The 21,536-nt window shown below is 35.6% G+C and overlaps 6 protein-coding genes and 1 non-coding gene across 7 annotated transcripts; 2 read left to right on the plus strand and 5 right to left on the minus strand.

The window, feature by feature from the left end:
- Positions 1-169: 169 nt before the first annotated feature.
- Positions 170-251, minus strand: TRNAS-GCU. Its single transcript has one exon. It is a non-coding gene; the product is annotated as a tRNA-Ser (tRNA).
- Positions 252-5,475: 5,224 nt separating this feature from the next.
- Positions 5,476-7,649, plus strand: LOC106429230 (VQ motif-containing protein 18-like). The gene has a single exon (XM_013869973.3). The coding sequence runs from the start codon at positions 6,460-6,462 to the stop codon at positions 7,015-7,017; it is 558 nt and encodes a 185-aa protein (XP_013725427.1). The 5' UTR covers positions 5,476-6,459; the 3' UTR covers positions 7,018-7,649.
- Positions 7,650-8,787: 1,138 nt separating this feature from the next.
- Positions 8,788-13,320, plus strand: LOC106429286 (citrate synthase 4, mitochondrial-like). The gene is made up of 20 exons (XM_022718556.2): positions 8,788-8,900; positions 9,144-9,213; positions 9,309-9,371; positions 9,744-9,785; positions 9,932-9,997; positions 10,092-10,157; positions 10,278-10,391; positions 10,490-10,553; positions 10,649-10,731; positions 10,847-10,896; positions 10,976-11,053; positions 11,199-11,327; positions 11,456-11,498; positions 11,605-11,691; positions 11,859-11,960; positions 12,242-12,349; positions 12,436-12,486; positions 12,661-12,734; positions 12,808-12,859; positions 12,962-13,320. The coding sequence occupies exons 2-20, from the start codon at positions 9,163-9,165 to the stop codon at positions 13,064-13,066; spliced, it is 1,428 nt and encodes a 475-aa protein (XP_022574277.2). The 5' UTR covers positions 8,788-8,900; positions 9,144-9,162; the 3' UTR covers positions 13,067-13,320.
- On the minus strand, positions 13,242-14,083 carry BNAA04G25670D. Its single transcript, XM_013870032.3, has 2 exons — positions 13,940-14,083; positions 13,242-13,799 (listed from the first exon to the last, which is right to left on the minus strand). The coding sequence occupies exons 1-2, from the start codon at positions 13,997-13,999 to the stop codon at positions 13,461-13,463; spliced, it is 399 nt and encodes a 132-aa protein (XP_013725486.1). The 5' UTR covers positions 14,000-14,083; the 3' UTR covers positions 13,242-13,460.
- Positions 14,084-16,041: 1,958 nt separating this feature from the next.
- LOC106429260 lies at positions 16,042-18,555 on the minus strand. Its single transcript, XM_013870001.3, has one exon. The coding sequence runs from the start codon at positions 17,745-17,747 to the stop codon at positions 17,013-17,015; it is 735 nt and encodes a 244-aa protein (XP_013725455.2). The 5' UTR covers positions 17,748-18,555; the 3' UTR covers positions 16,042-17,012.
- Positions 18,556-18,574: 19 nt separating this feature from the next.
- BNAA04G25690D lies at positions 18,575-19,718 on the minus strand. Its single transcript, XM_013870012.3, has one exon. It carries the CDS (start codon positions 19,507-19,509, stop codon positions 18,766-18,768), a length of 744 nt encoding a protein of 247 aa, XP_013725466.1. The 5' UTR covers positions 19,510-19,718; the 3' UTR covers positions 18,575-18,765.
- Positions 19,719-20,276: 558 nt separating this feature from the next.
- On the minus strand, positions 20,277-21,406 carry LOC106429267. The gene has a single exon (XM_013870009.3). The coding sequence runs from the start codon at positions 21,182-21,184 to the stop codon at positions 20,417-20,419; it is 768 nt and encodes a 255-aa protein (XP_013725463.1). The 5' UTR covers positions 21,185-21,406; the 3' UTR covers positions 20,277-20,416.
- Positions 21,407-21,536: the final 130 nt, after the last annotated feature.

Raw genomic sequence — 21,536 nt, forward strand, 5'->3', positions numbered from 1 at the left:
AAAGAGATTGTCCGACCATGGTTGTTACCATCGTCGGTTCTTGCGGTTGGAGACATGCTGGGGTTCAGGGGCCGATCCAATGGCCATTTACTATTTTCGTTTTGGATGGGCTTTTTCTTCTTCAAGATTTTGGTGAAAAATTAAAATTCGATATTTTTGAAAAATATTTCGTCGCCTGAGAGATTCGAACTCTCGCGGGGAAACCCCATGTACTTAGCAGGCACACGCCTTAACCACTCGGCCAAAGCGACGTTTTGTTAGACACTGAAATTATACTTTAATGTTAAAACTAAAATAGCTTCTTTTGCAGATTTACAAAGGCTCTCAAATGATAATCCATAGTCTGAGAATAATTTATAAGAAACTAGAGAAAATTCTGATTTAAAAACTACTTCTCAACCACCACTTCTTCGATGTCCTCTTCACAGTCAATACTAGCGACGGAGGAGACAACTAACTGGAGCTACTGCAGGTTGCGGCTAGTGGATGCCATTATATTCTGTGATTTTGACCATATCACCTTGATGTAATATACATTTCCAAATCTATATGCATTTACACAGTTTTGAAATGTTTTTTCACATATTAATTTCTTAATAATATTTTTTTCTCTTTATAATGAGTTTTTCAATTTAAATTGCATGAAAATTAAAACGTTACAGGACTTTCTTCAATTAGCTAAAGTGGCCCAAATACACATATTAGTAGAGAACCAATAAATAATGTGAGAATACAAAATTTCTTAATGAATAGTTAATTTCTTATATAAACAAACTCGTATTTACAAATTACACTGGACATGTTTATTGAGTGAAACCTAAATTAATGAACTCCACTCTCTCTAGTTATTTAAATCGACGAATGATATGGTTTCTAGTTCATGCCCCCATTCACATACATTTTGCATTCAAAAGTTGGCATATCTAACAATACTAAAAGCAGCATATCAAGCCTTCTAAACGCATCCACGTCACCTTGAAAAATTAACCAATCAGAACACTTTATTTTGACACATCATCGTGGACTGTTAAAATTATAATTTGGCCCACCAAACCTATGTCGACAAATCGTGTTTCGTAATCCTGACTTTTCCACTCCGTCTTCTCCAATCTCCTTTTTCTGCTCAATCAATGACAATCTTTATACTCATCTTGGATGTTTTGTTCCACCTCTCCTTGATCCTCTTCCTATATATATAGTGGTATGTCTAAACCTAAATACATCCAGAATCAAAAAACCTAACGAGAATCGTAAGAGGGATGGCTCCGGCTGAGACCACCGTCGTACCGCTCCGGCTCCACTTTCAGGAGCTATTTATTACGGCATTCAACAAAATTTTCCCACTACTTGATCTTCGATTCAACTTTCCTAGCTTCTACACCACTTTCACAAGGTGTATATATACACCAACAACGAGTCATCCCATTCCCCACATATTTTTGTCTCGCACTTTCACTTTTGTCCATTAAAGGATCAACTATCCCAGAGATTAAAAATCTCAGAGCTTCACAAATCTATCAAGAGTTAAGATTTCATCAATGGAAGAAGTATCTCCGGCGGTTGCTTTGCTTTCCCAGAAACCCATATGGAATTCGCAGGGATCATGGGAATCATGTTGGGTAAAGGCTACTGCTACATCCAATACTCAACTAAAGATTCCCACAGCTTCGATTCGTTTCCGTAGACTTCGTGTTCTGTTTCTGGGTCTCATGTAGCTCAATATATAAAAGTTTTGTTCTCTCGGATCAATTCACCCAACTTAATCATCATCATCAGAGATAGTCGCTGATATCGCTACCGGATAAGAGATTAACGGCTCAGACGAGAGAACGACGTTTGAGAAGAATATGATCAGCAAACAGAGAACAGGAGTCTGTTTGACTTCAAGAGTGTGCCTTTGAAGGGTGTGACATCGATCAGTGGAAGATGATGTCTCCGATATACCCAGAATCCTTCAGTCTCCAACTAATTCGTTAATACATGGTCGTTTCAATCCTCAATCAACTGCTCATTTCTTCGGTGTCTTCAACAGCCCTGGAGGATCACAGGTAAAAAAAAGTCAATCGATCTCCTCTGTAATTAGATCTGATCATTGCAAAAATCTCGGAGTTTTTGATTGGAATCTTTGGGTTGTGTTGTGTATGTAATGAACTAGGACGAACTAATGCAGAGAGAGGAAAAGCTAGGAATAAGTACATTAAGGAGAGTTTTGACATTGGGGTCCATGTCCAGAGATCAGAAACTAATACATGGACTTTAACAATACATATATTTCAGGGAAGCGAGCCCGGCAAGTTAGGAAGCGTTTGCGACAAAAAGCAACAAACACGAGTCACCAAGGCATGTTTCTTATGGAATACTTCTTCAAAACCATTTGAGAACAACCATAATCCCTGCACTGCGTCACTATTTGTTTTTCTGTTAAGCAGCAGTGTAGTCTCATTCTCTCTTCCTTCATGTCTTCATCTTTGCTTGCTTCAGCTCTTCTTCTCCATTTGCTGCTGCTACTTTGTATTTGCATATCAAGAAAAAAAGCAATCTCCAAATCTTTTTGTTGCAGAAATGCAAAAAAGTTATAATTGCTTTCATCAAACTGCCCATACTAGATCAGTTTCCAAGCGCATTTGGGTATGTTCCTTATTCTAGCCAGCATGACTCAAAATTTCATCCCAGTGGCATTGTTTCTTTCTAAACTACAGTCTCTTCAAGTTGGACTGTGTCATCAGACCTGTGCAAATGATAAATGGTCGAATAAGTGGAAAAGGTTTGCATGGGCATCAGAAGAAACATTGCACCAATAGATCTTAATAGACAAAGCAACACTTCAGGAATGCATGGATTAATACTGAAGGAAAAATCTCCAGAGCTCAACTTAAAATAGGATAGAACTTTCCGAGCAACTGTTGTTGTTACAAGAAACTGGTTTCCTTGGCTATTGTTACAGGTAACTAGACCTTCGCTTAGCAAAAACACCCTCAAATTATGATATACCTCAAAACTAAACTGCAAAGAAAAACAAAAATCTCAAAAATGATAGGACAAAGCAGCTAGGCCAACAATAAATTGACCGAGAAGAGAACACAACAACAACACCAACATGTCTAATGTCAGATTGTCAGTCCTTGAGTCAATGTAACGCTTCCCTTCACCGCGTTTTTTTTTTCCGCAGCAGCACTAATGCTCTCCTTCTTATTCTGCATCAAAGCAATAAGCACATGCTAATGGTCAATAAAGAGACATTAAAATTCATTACAAAGGATAAGTTAAACATGAAAAGCTATGAGAAACCTTATCACGTTACTTACAGATGATCTATGTTTCTTGACTTTATTGACATTGGTATTGCTCTTTGACATCTTGGTAATAGTATCTATGCTCACAAGAACATATGAAGGTTCATGAGCAATAAACAAGTACGCATCTTTGTATGAGTTTACAAAAAGACATCAACACACCTAAAGACATGTCTATTTTCTTCTCTGTGAGAGAAACTGTCTCTGTAGTAATAGGTATTTTGGTCAAAATTGTAATCAAATTAATAAAAATCGGAAGCGAAACTAAGTCAAACATATGATAATATTTATTCACTTTTAAATTACTCTTAAAATATAAATCAATAACTAAAAAATTGTAGTAAAAATACATAGCTATACAATAACAAGTTTTTTCTTTAAAAAAGCAATAATATAGTTTTAAAAATAAATAACTAGAGATTCAGGAAATAAAAATATGATTATATATCATAGTAAAGCATATCACTACAAACTGAAGTAACTAAATCAATCATTGTGAAACCAATCCTTTTGTTTATGGTTTAAAGAAGAAAAGACAAACAATATAAAGACGCACAACAATTTCTCTGACCTGAATCATCGGTTTCTATAAGACTTTCTATTATGCTTTCAACAGACGACTTCTCACACCAGCATATGCTCTACAAACAACCAAGAACGTTAATTCTCTTAAAGTAACAAAGAATTAATTTACAATGTGTGGTTATTTCAGCATTTCAAGTTTTCAACAAAAAAAAATATATTTAAAACATTGACGAAAAAAGCATGATGAAGATATAACAAACACTATTTCAACCAAAATATTAGAGTTATCAAAATAGATGATATGTAGAAATGTATAATTGTAATAATAAAAATTTGAGTGTCGTATAATTGTAATTTTTGGCATTAAAGTTTAAAGATTATTTACAATTTTACTAAATTAAACATTTTGAAATGTTCAATAAATTTTTGATATAATATATTCTTTCAGTCAATAATCCGCCCGTAGGGCGGGCCAAACTCTAGTAAGTAGAACGAGTCCTCCAGTCCGCGTAAGAGCATTAAAAATAATGACTACAAAGATTTTGCTCCCCCTAGATTTATAATAATTGAAAATACAGCTATTTAGCAAAATATCGAATCTCTAAGATTTATATAACCAAACACGCTAATATCAAACACACTTTCATATTTATAGATGACAATAAATAAGCTTTGACTTATAAAATTGATTTATGTTTAAGTTAAATATTAAAAATTAATTATGACCTCTCCTTATAAATTACAACCAAATGTATTGCTTACAAGAATTAACAAAACATGGTCAAAATCACATAATATAATGATATTTCGTTTGTTTTGTTTAAAAAAAAAAGAAGGTATTTCGCATGAGTAAAAGCTGAATTTTTACACTTTGGCCAGAGATATAAAGAAAGGTTGTAAACTCATAGACTTAAGAGATTTTTTGGTTTAGTCTGTATGTGATTTTGTAGAAATAATAGCGCATATTGATAAATATGCAACACTTGCTTTAGCCTTTGTTTGTGAATTGTGGTGACATAAGTCCATCCCTACAAGTCATGTATTTGTAACGACTTGAAAGTAAAATATTTTCGGAAGACATCTCGATATATAATCTGCATTTCAGTCCGGACTCCGAATATCCATATATATGATCTAAATTGGGTTTCTGAAATAAAAATAAAACACAACTTACGTCAAGTCAACGGAGGTTAAATCCACCCTGTCGCTCTTGTTTGCTCCTTTGGCAAAACAAAAGTCAACTACTATTTTAGGTGCTTGAAACTTTTTAAAAGGTTTGTATATTATTTTTCCTTTTGTAAAAATGTCAGCTTTTCAGTGCAAAATTTTAAATAACCAGTTTACTAGAAACAAAAAACAACGGGAAGACATGTTTCCTTAGGGTTTTTTAAACACCATGACATATATATATATGCGTCGACACCTCAGACATGTGTAGATGAATGAGCTCACGAATATATTTATATATGTATATGTCTAAGGAGTTTATATATATGTAAGTGTCTAAATACATAGAGATGTGAACCAATAAGATATTTATAAACTATTTAAGTGTGGTAGATTAGTTTGATTGGTTAAGGTAAACTATTTTTGGTTAATCAAGTCGGATTTCAACCTAAATAAGATGATATTAAGACTAGTAATCTGAATCTAGCACTGGAACTTTCACTTTTATTACCTTGTAGTATGGTTTAATGGTTTTTGTTATTACATCATCAATTTTACCAAAAAAAATTATTATTACATCATGAAATCGAAGCAAATTAACTAAAAGTAGGATTATAACTATGTCGGTTTTCAAGTGACAGTTTCCTGAGTCAGATTTTGACCCCACAAATTATAGAAATCAGTATTAAAACTGCATAAGATTTGAATATTTGAATATTGTTATAATTTATAACAAAATTAAATTCTAAATACGATGTCATTAGCCAACATAATATATGAATCATTTAAAGATGCAGAAACGCCATATAGCATACCAATTAATTAGCAGTGGCAATTAGACAGTAATAACACTTGTAAAGAGAAATATACATATACCGATAAGTCTGATATACATACATAGTATAAAAACTGAAACAGCATCATAATTAATTAGTTTTCATAACTACATGCCGACAATAACACCTTTTCACGCTCCAAAAAATTCAAATTAGTTTTGTTTTTTTTGAAACAAAAATCAAATTAAATTGTGACCAAAGATATGGTTCATGCTACCTCTATGCATATGTACTTAAATGATATGTATAGTATTTTATAATAGTATAGTTTAGATTTCTCGTCAGTTGGTTGGTTGATAACAAATTCCTCGTAAAATAAAACTAAAAATGTTCTCATATAATACACTTAGACTTTATTTAAATCAAGTTGGTGTGTGTCATGGAGGGCAGGTCCATAGGTGTTTCGTCCAACACATTATTTACCATTTTGATATTCAAGTTTGTTATTAATAAAATGTTTTTTGACTAACCAACAACCCTATACTTGAAAATTCTACATAAATATATATAACCAACCGCCGCAGTATTATTCCACGACTTGCCAATTATTTTTGTTCAAACAGCACATTTCACAAAAGAAAACACATCTGATCTTTTCTCATTCGTTTATAACTTTTCTCGTCTGTGTTTCTAGTTTTATGGTGAGAGAATCAATGGAGGTTACTCAATATCATCAAGGTAATTTTAATAAAGGTTCGAGTTCTAGGGTTTCCATGAACAAGAATTCACAAGTAATATCCAAGATCAAGCCCAAGATTCGCATCATCCATATATTCGCACCGGAGGTCATCAAGACCGACGTCAAAAACTTCCGTTCACTCGTACAAAGTCTAACCGGAAAACCAGCAGCCGTAGAGGTCAAAACCGGTAAAAGGAGTGCCAGACCGAGAATTCCCACGTCTCAAGAACCGGTTTGCGGAGATCATCAGCCGGTTAACAGGCGTACTAGTTTCACCGGTTTATTAGCAAACGGTGGAAACCATGAGGTAAAAGAAGAATGGGGATCCGGTGATCAGAATACTAGGAACACAAACACTTACTTTGACCTAGAAGGTTTGATCCAAGATGTTGGAGAAGATTACTTCTCTTCGTTTCCTATGAGATCTTCTCCTTCTTCTTCACAAGTTGAAGGGTTCACCTTCAGCAACAACAACACCAGCAACTGCTTCGATACAAAGGGTCACAATATTTCATAAGTAACCAAAGGTTTTATCTTCTAGCTAGGGTTTCTCTGATCCTTCAATCACATTGGTTGATGAGATCTAATCGTTTGGGGAATGAAAGCAAGCGAAAATTGTCATGTTTTTGGGATTTTCATTTTGATGGGTATGATGAGAAACTGAAACTTTTGGTAGACTGACTTTGCCAAGGTTGAGGGTTGTAATGGAGAGTTTAATTTATGTGCAGTCCTTCTCGGAGAAGTGACTGTATCTAATCGTCGTGGGTAAAAAACCCCAAGTTATTTTGATATGTAACTTCATTGATGTGCTACTATTGGATGTGTAATAATTCTTGGTGTGTGTGCTTGATTATCTGTTGTATTGTTGGACAAAAGTTTGTATGGTTAGAACAGAGAATGACTAGCTAGTGTTTCGTTGTTATAGATAATCGAATGTGTTACATATCAATGGTTAACTTACTCAAACATACTTTAAAATGTGAGGAATTTAACTTACATTTACACATACATACATTTCAGCACAATATTTCGTCTTCTTGGCTAAAAATAGTTTTTACTAATTCAATTTTTTTATAGAAATTTGAAATTCAACACCAACTGTTACAGTTTGTTTCATCCTCTTTGTTATACCAAAACAATAGGTCAATATTCGGTACATGGAATTTTGGCAACATATTTAACCGGTTATAGTTCAAAAAAACATTTAACCGTTAAACCAAAAAAAACTTGTAATATAAAAATATAGAAAACACGTATATATTCATCATCTTAACCATATGGAAATTTGTCCCAAAAAAAGATAAATTCCTTAGAATAACCTTTTTAAAGTTTTTGTCACAAAAATAATCAATGAAAAAATGACCAAAATAAATTTTATTAAAAGATAAAAATATATTTTTACCCTATAATTAACTAATCTATACTTAGGGTTTAGAGTAAAAGGTGGTGTTTTGGAGATAGAGTTTCAAATTTAAAAAACAAAAAATAAATATTAAAATTTTCAAAATAAAATGAAGCTATTTGGTCATTTTATTTCTTGAGTGCTATCAGTGGCGGAGCCACGTTATGTAACAAGGGGGCAACTGCCCCCAGTACTTTTTCAAAATCCTGTGTAAAACATGAGTAATTTTAGTTATGCCCCTGTGTTTATAGCAAATTTATCCCTAAATCTATAAGTAATTTTAGCTATGCCCCCAACAAAATATTTCTCTACATCCGCCCCTGAGTGCTATTTTTGTGACAAAATTTTAAAAAGGATTATTTGAGATAATTGTCAAAAACAAAAAATGGAAATTATAAATAGCTGGGACGTTTTAAACTTTTAATAGACGGTAAACGTTCAAACAATTGGGTTGTCTTCTTTAGATCCTTACATATTTGTTACTGACGTTAGATGAGAACTAGAAGATCGTGACCACAACACAATGTTAGTATCCCAAGGGTGAAGGGCCAGATAAAGATGACTTTACACAGGTTCAAGAATCCATTTGTTCAAAATGAGTCTGATGATCATGTTTGGTTGAACAAGCTTGGATAAAAGAAAGAGACAACTTCAAACCTGGCTTTTGTAGGTACAGAAACGTTCGTTCCTACTTAGCTGCTTCAAATAAATATGATATAACCAAAATAATTTCCCAAAAGGTAAAACGCAAAAACGCCACCCAAAAGTCACAAGCTGACCTGTCTACCCGTTTGATTCCGGTTAAATGCAAGATCCCTTGCCCCGGTTTAGTTTGGTTTGCCTTCTCAACGTTTCCTAAGGTCAAAATAGGAATTTTAAATATAATCCAAATGGCATTTTCTCGCCGTTTATATGAAAAGATCATTTTGCGCATCACAAGTGTGTCCTCAACAATCTCCTTCTTCTCGATTCGCCGTCACGCTCCTCCCGAATCTCTGGTATGTTCTTCGCTCATTCCTAGCGATTCTTACTCTTCCGTGATTCTAGGAGAACAACTAGTCCTTGATTTTTTCATCTGGAATCTCAGAATTGGCTTCGATGATCGAATCTCTGAATTTTAGATTAAGGCGATAAACTTATTCGGTTGTTTATAGATTCCTGATTCGGTTAGTGTTGTTGATTGCTTGAGCTCACACGGATCGAGGTTGTTTTCGAAATTAAATATTTGGATACTGTTACAGGTTTTGAGTATTGGAGAGAATGGTGTTTTTCCGCAGCGTAACGGCCTTAGCTAGGCTGAGGTCTCGCGTTGTGAGTTTCTTTACATCACACTGAGATTTTGAGGTTTGTTTTTCGTTTGGTTTGATCATGCTAACCAACTGGTGATTGGATCTATATGTGATTAGGGGCAACAATCTTCGCTCAGCAATTCCGTTAGATGGATTCAGATGCAGAGCTCTACCGATATGGTAGTTATTTTGATTGCAATGTGATCTTCTAGTGTATACATTTTTTTTTGTCTCAAACTTACATAAAAAAAAACCAGGACTTGTAGTCTGGTGGTAATTAACTTGAACCCAATACGGTGAAGCCACCAGGTTCGAGTCCCGGCCACCACTGGGAAATTAACATTTTGGCATCGCGACCGACACGTGGTAACACTGATTAGTCTGGACCGCTTCTGTGGAGCCAGAATACGCCTGTATAATTAAAAAAAAACAACTAAGATCGAAAATGCTTAGTAATAATGATTATGTGTTCTTGTTTTTACTGAGATTATTTTTTCGGCATGCTGCTTGTGGAGTCTTTGCTCATTTTTGTTTTAAATGATGTCAATGCAGGACCTCAAGTCCCAGCTGCAAGAGTTGATTCCGGAACAACAGGTTTAGCTTTTTACCCCGTTTACATGAAATGGATTTTTGTTATGCTGACACATTTTTTACACTTAATTTTGTATAATATGGATTTATGCTACCTCTTTTGATTTTCTAGCTTCCTCTTTCCTCATAGAAATTTTTTCCAATTTCAGGACCGTTTGAAGAAACTGAAGTCAGAACATGGGAAGGTCCAACTGGGAAACATCACTGTTGATATGGTAAAATAACATGATGAATTACGTGGTTGTTTGTTTTTTTTTTCCATAGAAGTTACCCCTTGAATGAGTCATTTCAATTTCCTTCTAAATGAAGGTAATTGGTGGGATGAGAGGGATGACTGGATTGCTCTGGGAAACCTCATTGCTTGACCCGGAAGAGGTACTGATAACGTTTTGTATATCTTTACAATTGTTTGGTTAGATCCTAGTATAGAATACATCAAGTTCTCTTCCTTCCCTTTCAAAGGCTCTTGTTACAATTATTTTATCATTATTTTAGGGAATACGCTTTAGGGGCTTGTCAATTCCTGAGTGCCAGAAAGTATTGCCTGCTGCTCAGTCTGGAGGAGAGCCGTTACCCGAGGGTCTTTTGTGGCTTCTTTTAACTGGAAAGGTGCGCCTTTTTGTACATTTTTATAAGTTGGTTAGGGACATGTACACACGATTAGTTTGCCTCAATATAATATCCTTCTTTACCCATTTTTCGCATAGGTACCTAGTAAAGAGCAAGTTAAAGCACTATCACAAGACTTGGCAAACCGTGCTGCTGTGCCAGGTTTGCAAAAAAAAAAGACAAGTCTGTTTATTTTTTGTGTGGTTTTCGTGTTACACTTCTACTCATTTCCTGATCTCTGTTCAATTTTTATGCAGATTATGTGTACAATGCCATCGATGCCCTGCCTTCTACGGCTCATCCAATGACTCAATTTGCTAGCGGTGTTATGGCTCTCCAGGTGTGGATCTCCAAACTCCAATTGTTGTTTGCTTGTTCTTGTTGTAATGTGTTAGAGCTTACTGTTTTTTCTTTTTTTTTTTTGCTAATGATAACTTTCCTTACCTGATATCCAGGTGCAAAGTGAGTTCCAAAAGGCATATGAGAATGGAATTCACAAGTCAAAGTACGTTTTAGAGTTTCTGGTGTAGTTCTTGACATCATTTAAATTCAACATGCATCATCACAAAGATCTTTCCGTCCAGGTTCTGGGAGCCAACATACGAGGATTGCCTCAACCTGATTGCTCGTGTTCCTGTAGTAGCTGCATATGTTTATCGGAGGTTAGCGAAGACTTGTCCTTTTTGTTCTCTCTTTTCATGTATCTTTCAGCGTCTGGATTTTGGGACTGATTGTGTACCCTTTATAGAAAAGAATTGTCATCAGCTGTTTTTGCTTCGTATTTACCTCTGTTCTAAATCATTGCAGGATGTATAAGAATGGCGATTCCGTTCCCTCAGATAAATCTTTGGATTATGGTGCAAATTTTTCCCACATGTTGGGATTTGATGATGATAAAATGAAAGAGCTCATGAGGCTTTACATCACTATCCACAGGTCTGTTCTAATTTCTTCGTCCAATTATGTCTTTTAACTTGATTTTCTTATCATTTTTGATGTTATTTTTCAAAGACTTACAATTATTAGCATGATAATTTCTATTTTCTTCTTGTTTCTGGTTTTAGTGATCATGAAGGTGGAAACGTTAGTGCTCACACTGGTCACCTGGTGCGTATGCTCATAGTTTATCAATGTCGAATGTTCCACATGCAGTTCTAGAATTGAGATCTTTTGCTTAGGATTGACATTTCTGATGGTTCGTTTCTGTATTTAGGTCGGTAGTGCACTTTCAGATCCGTATCTCTCATTTGCAGCTGCATTAAACGGTTTGGCTGGACCACTCCATGGTTTGGCTAATCAGGTATCTCTTTGTCTATATCCTCAACAAATATTGTACTGTTCAATCTATGGTAGAGATTCATGAGTTGCCTCTTGTATATTATATAGGAAGTTTGTGATAGTTTTATGGTACGATTATAAGGTAGAAGAACAGAATCTTGATGTTTTTCTTTTGTCTTGTTGCAACAGGAAGTTTTGCTTTGGATCAAATCAGTTGTTGAGGAATGTGGAGAAAACATATCGAAAGACCAGTTGAAAGAATATGTCTGGAAAACATTAAACAGTGGCAAGGTAAAAACATAACATTCATCTACTTTGTCACTGCCAGGCTAATACTGAATTGCTGATTAAATCTACTCCAAAAGGACATGAGAAATTGAGTGAATGTCTTGTCTTAGTAGTTGTATGTCATTCTTATAGCTGATGCCAATTATAGTGTCAGAAAAGTGTGGGATCCAGTTTTAACTAATTTGAGTTTTTCTTATCTGAGTTAAATAATGTATATGTTTATGTTACAAGGATTTCTTACTGTTTACCAAATAATTAGTTGACAAAGCTTGATTGGTTTACAGGTTGTTCCCGGATATGGACATGGTGTTCTTCGCAAAACCGATCCAAGATATGTATGCCAAAGAGAATTTGCCTTGAAGCATTTACCTGATGACCCTCTTTTCCAGCTGGTACTTTTATTTTCTTCTTTTTTTCTTTTGCGCTCTTACATAATTATATAACTCTGCAGTGGCTAACAAGACCTTCGTTTCTATAGGTCTCAAAGCTATATGAAGTTGTGCCTCCTGTTCTCACCGAACTCGGAAAGGTAATATGTCTAATATTTTCTCGTTACCAAGGGGATCATCAATTCATGTAATGGATATTTCACATAAAGTATGAAACATAAATCACCAATAATTCAATCATTGAATTATTGGTGATTTATGTTTCAATGGATACGTCTCATACTGAATCATGTGATGGCTTTTGCTTGTTACAGGTGAAGAACCCATGGCCAAATGTTGATGCTCACAGTGGAGTGTTACTCAACCACTATGGTCTAACCGAAGCAAGGTAAGAATTAGACTTCCCGCGTAACTTATCGTTGAGCCTGTTACGTTGAATAAAACATTGTGCGTTTTTATAGGTACTACACCGTGCTCTTCGGTGTCTCAAGGAGTCTTGGAATATGCTCTCAGGTAATATACATATATATACAGATTACACATTTGTTACTCCAAACCAATGTAAAATAGAACTCTGATAATTAGCTAATTATGTTATTTGTGGTTTGGCTACAGCTAATATGGGACAGAGCTCTTGGTCTGGCACTAGAGAGGCCAAAGAGTGTTACAATGGACTGGCTTGACGCCTTCTGTAAGAAAGCAAAAGCTTCATCTGCTTGAAACCACCACTCACTCTCTTGGTGCTCCATTGTCTTCCACACTGAATAGCCTTTCTATTGACAGAAGAAAGATACATTGTTTGTTCATGTAGAAATTGTTCATCCCGAGATTTTATTTTCTTACCCCTGAGAAAAACACTTGCAGTGTGCAAATTTGCATTCCGGAAAACTCACGATAATAAATAAACATTTGTTGTATTCAATCTGCATAATCCACAATCATCAAATGTCAATAATGCATTACAACTTTTTTTATTCGATGTATGTATTCAATCTGAATAAACCTCTATCATCAAATATCTGAGAGATGACACATTGAACTGAAAAAAGTAAAGGCCAAAAAAGACAGAACAACACTGAGTTTTAACAATAACAAACATGCTCTGCAAGAAAGATTACGAGCTGCTCTTCTTGTCCTTATCGGTAGTAATATCCTCAACATCATCGATGGAAGCAGTGAAGTTGAGTCTCTCTTCGGAGTTGGCAGTGATCACAGGCAACCAAACATCAGCAGTACCGCTAAGAAGAGACTGAACTTGCGGATCAGAAGCAAGAGCCGACGAGATCATCTCATCAACATCGTCAATCTTGGCTGATAACTTATCCAACTCATTAGCAATCTCCACCTCAGTGAGAGGCTGAGACGACTTTGATGGCACTTTGGTGACTTCTAAGCCCAGAGCTTCGATCTTTGAACGCAATTCCACTTCCTCTGTGTTCGTCAACGATTCAACCTGTTAATACGACGAAGAAAACCAAATCTAAACCAACACAATCGAAAATCAAAAGATATTCAATCTAAGACGATTTCGATTTTGAGATCGTGGTCCCTCCCTAGAGTTTGATCAGATTATAATGAATTTGGGATCGGAACCTGTTGGAGAAGACCTGAAAGAAGCTGGAAGAGCTGCTCGTCTGGTTTTCCATCTGCCATAGATAGATAGATCAAAGCTCTCTCTCTCTCTCTCTCTCTCTCTCTCTCTCTCTCTCTCTCTCCCGTTTTTATCTTTATAATCGAATTACCGAGAGACTCTGATTCATTCGGAAGCTTTACACAAACGTTAAAACAGACGGACGGATCACGGAACGGGGCAGGCGTGAACCCGCGCGATTACGGAGTGATTTACACTATAAGACAGTTTATGAGTTTTTATTACACTTTAAGACAGTTATTGCTACTAAGGTAGTTTTTCCTAACTACAAGCTAACTAAACTTATTCTTATAACAAAATGGGTCCCACAGATTTGGTCTTATTTTCTTTTTCTCTTTAATGGCAACGAAACTTGAAGAAAGATACGAAAACAATGGTTTTAATGGCAAAAGTGGACGAAGAAACTGAGGATAAAAACGTTTTGTTGCATTTCTTTTTATTTAATCCATCATCTTCTTCGGCAACAAAGTGTAACGTTTGAACTTCTCCGACCACCGTCTACGTCTTCCTCACTAGCCGCTAAATTAGGGCCAGATCTGTACTACGAACACCAAACGGCCACATCCTCTGTCATTGCTCCAGCTCTCATGTGTGAAGTGGCTGTAAATCAAAAACGACCACATCCTCTGTTATTGCTCGAGTAACGGCAAGCTCCTACAGCGAATCACCACTATGCTGCCTCATTTAGTCATCGAAGAATCACCTCCACCATGCTCAGATCTCCGGTCGTGTCTGTCTGGAATCCTTGTGGGTCTTCCTCTCCGTCACAGAATGAAAGCTTCAGAACAACAATGGTCAAGTTTATAGTTTTTGCACGTTTGGTCCTTCAAGATTTTTTTTTTCATTTTTGACTTTAGACTTTCAAATTTGCAGAAATGACATTTGATTTTATCCCAAATTTATTAATGTGCATTTTAACCTTTGTTATATGCAAATAAGCACACCAATGTTTTTCCATGGGGTATTATTCATTTATTGTGTACGCAGTTGTAACGATATATGTATGTAATCATATGTATATGTCATTATGTACACAACATTTCACTATCCACATGGTGATCGTTCATATGTACACCATGTAACTTGTGCAATGATTCACATGTACACACTGTACAAAATGTTTATTTTAGCTAAATTGCAAAATATTCTCTCCATTTCCGAAAGAAGTATTTTCTAAAATATTTACGCATATTAACGCAAAAGACAAGTAATCACTAATCACTTGTAAAAATAGCACAAACATATTACTAAGGTTTTACAAAATGCACAAAAAAATGAAACTATAACTTTTGAAGCCATTTGATGTGTACACTATACCACGTACACATTTTCTATTATCCACATGTACATTGATTCACATGTATGCAATGTTTTTTATTATCCATGTGTACATTGATTCACATGTACGCAAATTAACTTATACAACAATACATTGATTCATAGACCTCTCATGTAATGATGCAGCATGTATATTTTCAGGCAAAAGACAAGTAATCACCTGTAAAAATATCACAAACATATTACTAAGGTTTTACAAAATGCACAAAAGAAATGAAACTATAACTTTTGAAGCCATTTAATGTGTACACTAAACCACGTACACAATTTTTTTATTATCCACATGTACATTGATTCACATTCACATATAAATTATGGGACCAAATCCAAAGGATTTATTTTCCAATCAGGAACATCTGAGGCATAAACAAAATGAAACAAAACGGCATGTACCAATGTTGCAAAATCAGAATATTTGCTTGGTCTGGATTGCACAATTAAAAGTTTCAGGAAATATTCGTGAACATAATAGAATTTTGAGCCAAATTTGAGAATAAACAAGATTTGGAGGATCACATGTGAAAATAATCAAAATTTGACCATTGTTGCTTCAATGAAGCTTTCTCTTCGATCTGCGACTAAAGTGACAATGATTCCAACGTCCACAACTCTGGTCCCGAGCATGACGACCACGGCGAGGAGGAGACGATTTGAACTTGACGTGGATAGCGGTAGAGCTAAGTCGGAATGAAGCTTAGGGTTTGAGGTCGCCGACAATGGAGTTTCCGTTAGAGAAGAAACGACAATTGTTCGTTGGAGAAGAAACCAAAAGGTTTTTTACCACTCCAAAAATGATCTTGATTCTCTTTTTGTTCTATTTTCATGAACGATTGTTCATCATAAAAGAAATTCTTGTTTGAAATCATGAGAGGAATTGTCTATATTTTGTTACTAAAGATCAGTTCTTTTCATTGTAATAACTCGTTCTGCAAATTCAATGTCTTTTTGATCTGTAAAAAAAAAATTTGAGCAAAGAGAAAACAAGGAAAAGAAGAAGAAGTGGGACCTAGTAGTTACAGCTTATTTTGGTTTCAACTAGCAAACGTAACGAAAAAGAAAGAAAGTTAGAAAAAAGTGTTCTGGTAGTTGAAAGTGACTTATTGTGTTATAAAAAACTTAAAACTGTCTCTCAGTGTAATTCTTTCATTACGTTAGATCGCTGACGTGGGTTTTGACTCGGTGGTTTTTTTCTTCTCGTATTTATGATGTCATTTAATAAACTGTATAAAAGACAAATTAGAGGATTTTTTATTTGTTTGAAAATGAGACAAAACCTTTTTTCTTATAATTGGTTTTAGATTATACAGAGGGAATGTAGTTAGTTTGTGAAGGTCAATGCCATCTAATCAACCCCTTGGAATATCCTATTTACTTGCATATTATAATATTAAGTTTTGACTAATTACTTTTCTTCAAACATTTTCATTTTATAAAAAAATTTAGATGGTGACCTATAATGATTAGAATAAATAAAACCAAACGGCTTTAGTTAAAGATCTTTTTATTTCAGATTATTAATAATTATTCAAAAGAAAATAACATGAAATTAGCAAATAAAACAAATCAATGAAAAACAAGAACCAAAACACAAGAAAAACAACAATCATATAGTTTCAGAGCTCCAAGAATCCAAGAAAGCTCGAGAGAAACATAAACGTTTTCAACTTTATCATATTTTTATATCAACTTGAGACAAGCTTTTCTCGCTTTCTTCGCAATCTTAGCTCTCTGCATCTCCATATGCAACTCAATCTGCATCCTATCCATCTCCCTTTGAGCTTCAAGCATTGCAGCTAACTCCGAAGCAGCCGAGCCTCTTCCTCCTCCTTTATTACCACTTGTACTCGCCTTTCCTCCTCCTCTCTTTGGCTCCACCACTTCTTCTACTTCACAAGAATGTAAATGCGTGCCGTAGTCACATTCCTTGCAGTAATAAGACCATAGATGATCCGGAACCGTCTCTTGACATACGTCACACTTGACGATCAAACCGTTCGTGTAAGGAGAACAGTAAAGCAACGTTAGCGGATGCTCATGTCCTTCACGCTCCACGGACTCAGGCATAGATATGCACCCGACATGTAAATCAAACTGGCAGATAGAGCAGTTGTAAACGAACCCTGATCCATACTCACTGCACGCGCTGCACTCGTAAGTTGAGGACTCGTACGGTGGCGAATAAAGCAGGGTCAGAGGGTGATCAGGGTGAGACTTGTGGCGTGTCTCACGTGGAAGATCGACACATGACTTGTGCAAGAAGTAATCACATTCTGACTTTGTGCATTTGAAAGCTGCACCTATTAGGTCTAGGTCGCAGCCGGAGCAGATGGTCTCTTCTTCAGCTAGGGCTTTGTGACCGCGCAATGGATGGTTGTGGCTAGGGTGCCTCACCGATGGTTTTCTTGAAGCCATTGTAGGTAAAATGATTTTATTTTGTTTGTTTTTGTGATTCTTATTAAGCTAAGGGGTTTCAAAGCATTTATAGTGAAGATAGTAAGATGACTTGTGATTGTGAGTCTTCTTCAGGATGGGAGTAGTGATGCGTTTTGGTTTGACTATTAACCAAGTTGTAGCATATATATTAACTATATTGGGAAAAAATGTCACTACGCGCTAATATGATTTATATACGATTTCTATATATGTATATAAGATTAGTTCTCACTGGGAATTCAAAGTCAAGAGGTGGAACTATTCTCTTTGAACCCATCCATCACGGGATTATTAGTTTTATTGTTCTTTTATAATTTGATTAAATAGCCATTTGTAGTTAAAGATTCTGAAATATTGATTTATCAAGCGGCAGATGTAGACAATATGTGAGTTGACATAGTTAATTAGATATGTGAGGTCAATTAACTACGCTGAGGTTAATTAGCGACTCATTGATTGTGTATACTGTATAGTTCCAACAGTTGATTTTTTTTTGAGAAAGCAGTTGAATTTTTTTACTTACTTTCGTGCTTAACAAATTTGATAAGTTTAGGGAAGAAATGTTTTCAAAGGTGTTCAGATTCATATGATGTTGGTGGGTGTTAGTCTTTGTACTTGCAAGTAGATAGAATTTACCAACTGACCAAACAAAAATCCAAAAACAAAAATATAACATCATATAATATTTAATAGAGCAAGTAATCATTTGAAGATTGTGCAAACGTTTCTAGTATCCATATTCTGGATTGTTTACATTGTATAAACATAAAATTACGAACTATAATGATCAAAGATATTTGATTGGCAAATATATAATCATACAGCTCACAGTTTTTTTAAATCTTAATAACAAAAAAAAAAAGATAAAATCTTACAAACAAGCCACATTGAAAGAAAGTCACAAACATACAAAGAAAGAACGAAATCAGAGTTTGATACACTTTTTCTTCCTAACCAAAATTCACAAAAGAGAGCAATTAAACACTCAATAATCAATTCACCAATAATATTTCCTCCTTGGTTCCCATGAACCGACGTAACTACCTGCTGCATCAATAGCATCTAACTGGACCTGCATCATCGCCATCTCCATTTTAGCATCCATTTCCGACTTCACCTCTGATGCCGCCGAGCTTGTTTCTCCTTTTTCTTCTCCTTTCTTTGGAGCAGTATCTTCATATGTGGCGCATGAACGTACATGTGTCCCATAGTCACATTCTTTGCAATAATACACCCATAGATGCTCTTGCATATCTTCTTCACAAACATCACATATGAACGTCACACCATCCTCGCGACCTTTGCATGGCGTGTTGTAAAGTAGCGTGAGAGGGTGTTCGTGGTCTTCACGCTGCACGGTCACAGGGACAAACGCACATCCAACATGAACATCGTACTGGCACTTAGAGCAATGGTATGTGAAACCAGATCCATGCTCACCGCACGCATCGCACGAGAAGATGGACTGATCGTACGGTGGAGAATGGACCAGAGTCAAAGGGTGATTAGGGTGAGACTTGTGAAGGGTTTCACCTGGAAGGTCGAAACATGACTTGTGCAAGAAGTAATTGCACTCTGACTTTGTACACTTGTAAGCTTGCCCAATTAGTTCGAGCTCGCATCCAGAGCAAATGATCTCATCTCCTTCTTGGGATTTGAAGACCCGTAAAGGATGATCGTGACTAGGGTGTCTCACCGTTGGACGGTTAGTCGGATTAGCCCTAGTTTTTCCTGAACCCATATGTTCTTGATATGTGTCTAAGGTTTTGGTTGTTTTGTGGCTTGTGGGAGAATCTCTTTGGAAGTATTATAAATACCAAATATTGAAGTGGACTTTGATTTCTATAATTATGAGATTGGTATTCTTATTAACCATGTCTTAGTTTATCATTATTATACCATCTGTATATGTTACATAAGAGTAATTCTCATTTGGGTGTCAAAAGTCAAGAGGTGGAACTATTCATTTAGAACGCATCCATTACAGGACTAGTCATCTTGTGCTTATATAATTGATAGCCAATTGTAATTACAGATTCTAGATATTGAATTATCAAGTTGGAAATGTATACAATATAAGAGTTGACATAGATAAAGATGTGATGTTAACTAACTAGGCTTGGTCTCTAATGTCTATCATCTTCCAAGTCATCTGAATATAAGTGACTATGACTTCGGAAAAAAGAAATTAGAAATTGCGATAAAAAAACATCAACATGAGTCACTATATAGTAATTTCTAGTGAAAATCATAAGCTTTAAACCCTAAATCTTATTTGAGACTTGAGATGCATGTAACCTGCAAGACCAACGCATGTTACTCGAATATGTCTATTTAACGATTTATCAATACAACTAATGCTATTGCTGATGAATTGAAACATTCGTTATTATTATTAGTGAATACATAACAAAGATAGCATATACTACTTGCCTTTTAAAAGCAAACATTTTAAAATTTCAAATAACCCAAGTGGATCAGAATTTTATCATGCATTTATTTATTACTTTTTCTTTTTATTTTGCATAACAAAGTTTCATTGAAAATAATTGTTGCAGTAAGTCACACGAACAAACGAAATTCCCAAAAAAAAAAAAAAACAATTACAATCTTCATCAATGCATCAAATAGATCATTCATAGTTTCGATCACCAATAATATCTCCGCTTTGGTTCATCCCATAACTCAAGTATAGCATCATTAGTGTTCTTCCTAATACGTGCCTCGAGCTGCAACGCCGCCATCTCATCTTGAGCTTTCATCAACGACTTCATCCTTGCAGCGGCAGAGCTCGATTCTCCTCCTCCTCCTCCTCCTCCTCTTCCTTCTTCTCCTCCTCCTCCTCCTTTCTTTGGCTGATGATCTTCATAAACCGCGCAAGAATGCACATGTGTCCCATAATCACATTCTTTGCAGTAATAAACCCAAAGATTCTCCGACATATCTTCTTCACAAACATCACATATGAACATTGCACCGTCCTCGCGACCTTTGCATGGTGTGTTGTAGACTAAAGTGAGGGGGTGGTCGTGATCTTCGCGCTTCACAGTTTCGGGGATAAAGGCACATCCAACATGTACATCGTACTGGCACTCTGAACAGTTGTAAGTGAATCCGGATCCATATTGGCCGCATGCGTCGCACGTGTAAGAGTGACCATACGGTGGGGAATGAAGCAGGGTCAAAGGGTGGTCTGAGTGAGACTTGTGTTTGGTTTCACGAGGTAGGTCGAAACATGACTTGTGCAAGAAGTAATCGCAGTCTTTCTTTGTACATTTGAAGGCTTGTCCGATTAGGTCAAGCTCGCATCCAGAGCAGATGATCTCATCTTCTTCTTGGGATTTGAAGAGGCGTAGCGGATGGTTGTGACTCGGGTGCCTCACCGAGGGTCGGTTAACCGGTTTCTTTGAAGTCATTGTGCCTGGATTTGGTATTTTTACGTGGAAGAAACGTTTAACAACTATAAATAGCAATGTATGTAGAGGGCTTGCGATTTCTATTTTGGGCTAAATAATTCTGAGTTTTTTATTATTCGTATTCACCTAGTTGTGATTTTAATATACAAGAAGAAAGTTGACATTAGAATTGCATAATTTAGACCGCTTAACAATTAACTAAATACTCCCACTATCATATAAAAATTATTACGTAGCCCTTTTCAATGTAAATATAATAATTGTTTTATTTGATATAATAATTAGTTCTTATATTTTTGTGTGATAACTAATACAAATTAACATGAATATAATGATATTACTACTAACATCA

The sequence above is a fragment of the Brassica napus genome, chromosome A4 (genome assembly GCF_020379485.1).
Source record: "Brassica napus cultivar Da-Ae chromosome A4, Da-Ae, whole genome shotgun sequence".
Taxonomy (NCBI): domain Eukaryota; kingdom Viridiplantae; phylum Streptophyta; class Magnoliopsida; order Brassicales; family Brassicaceae; genus Brassica; species Brassica napus.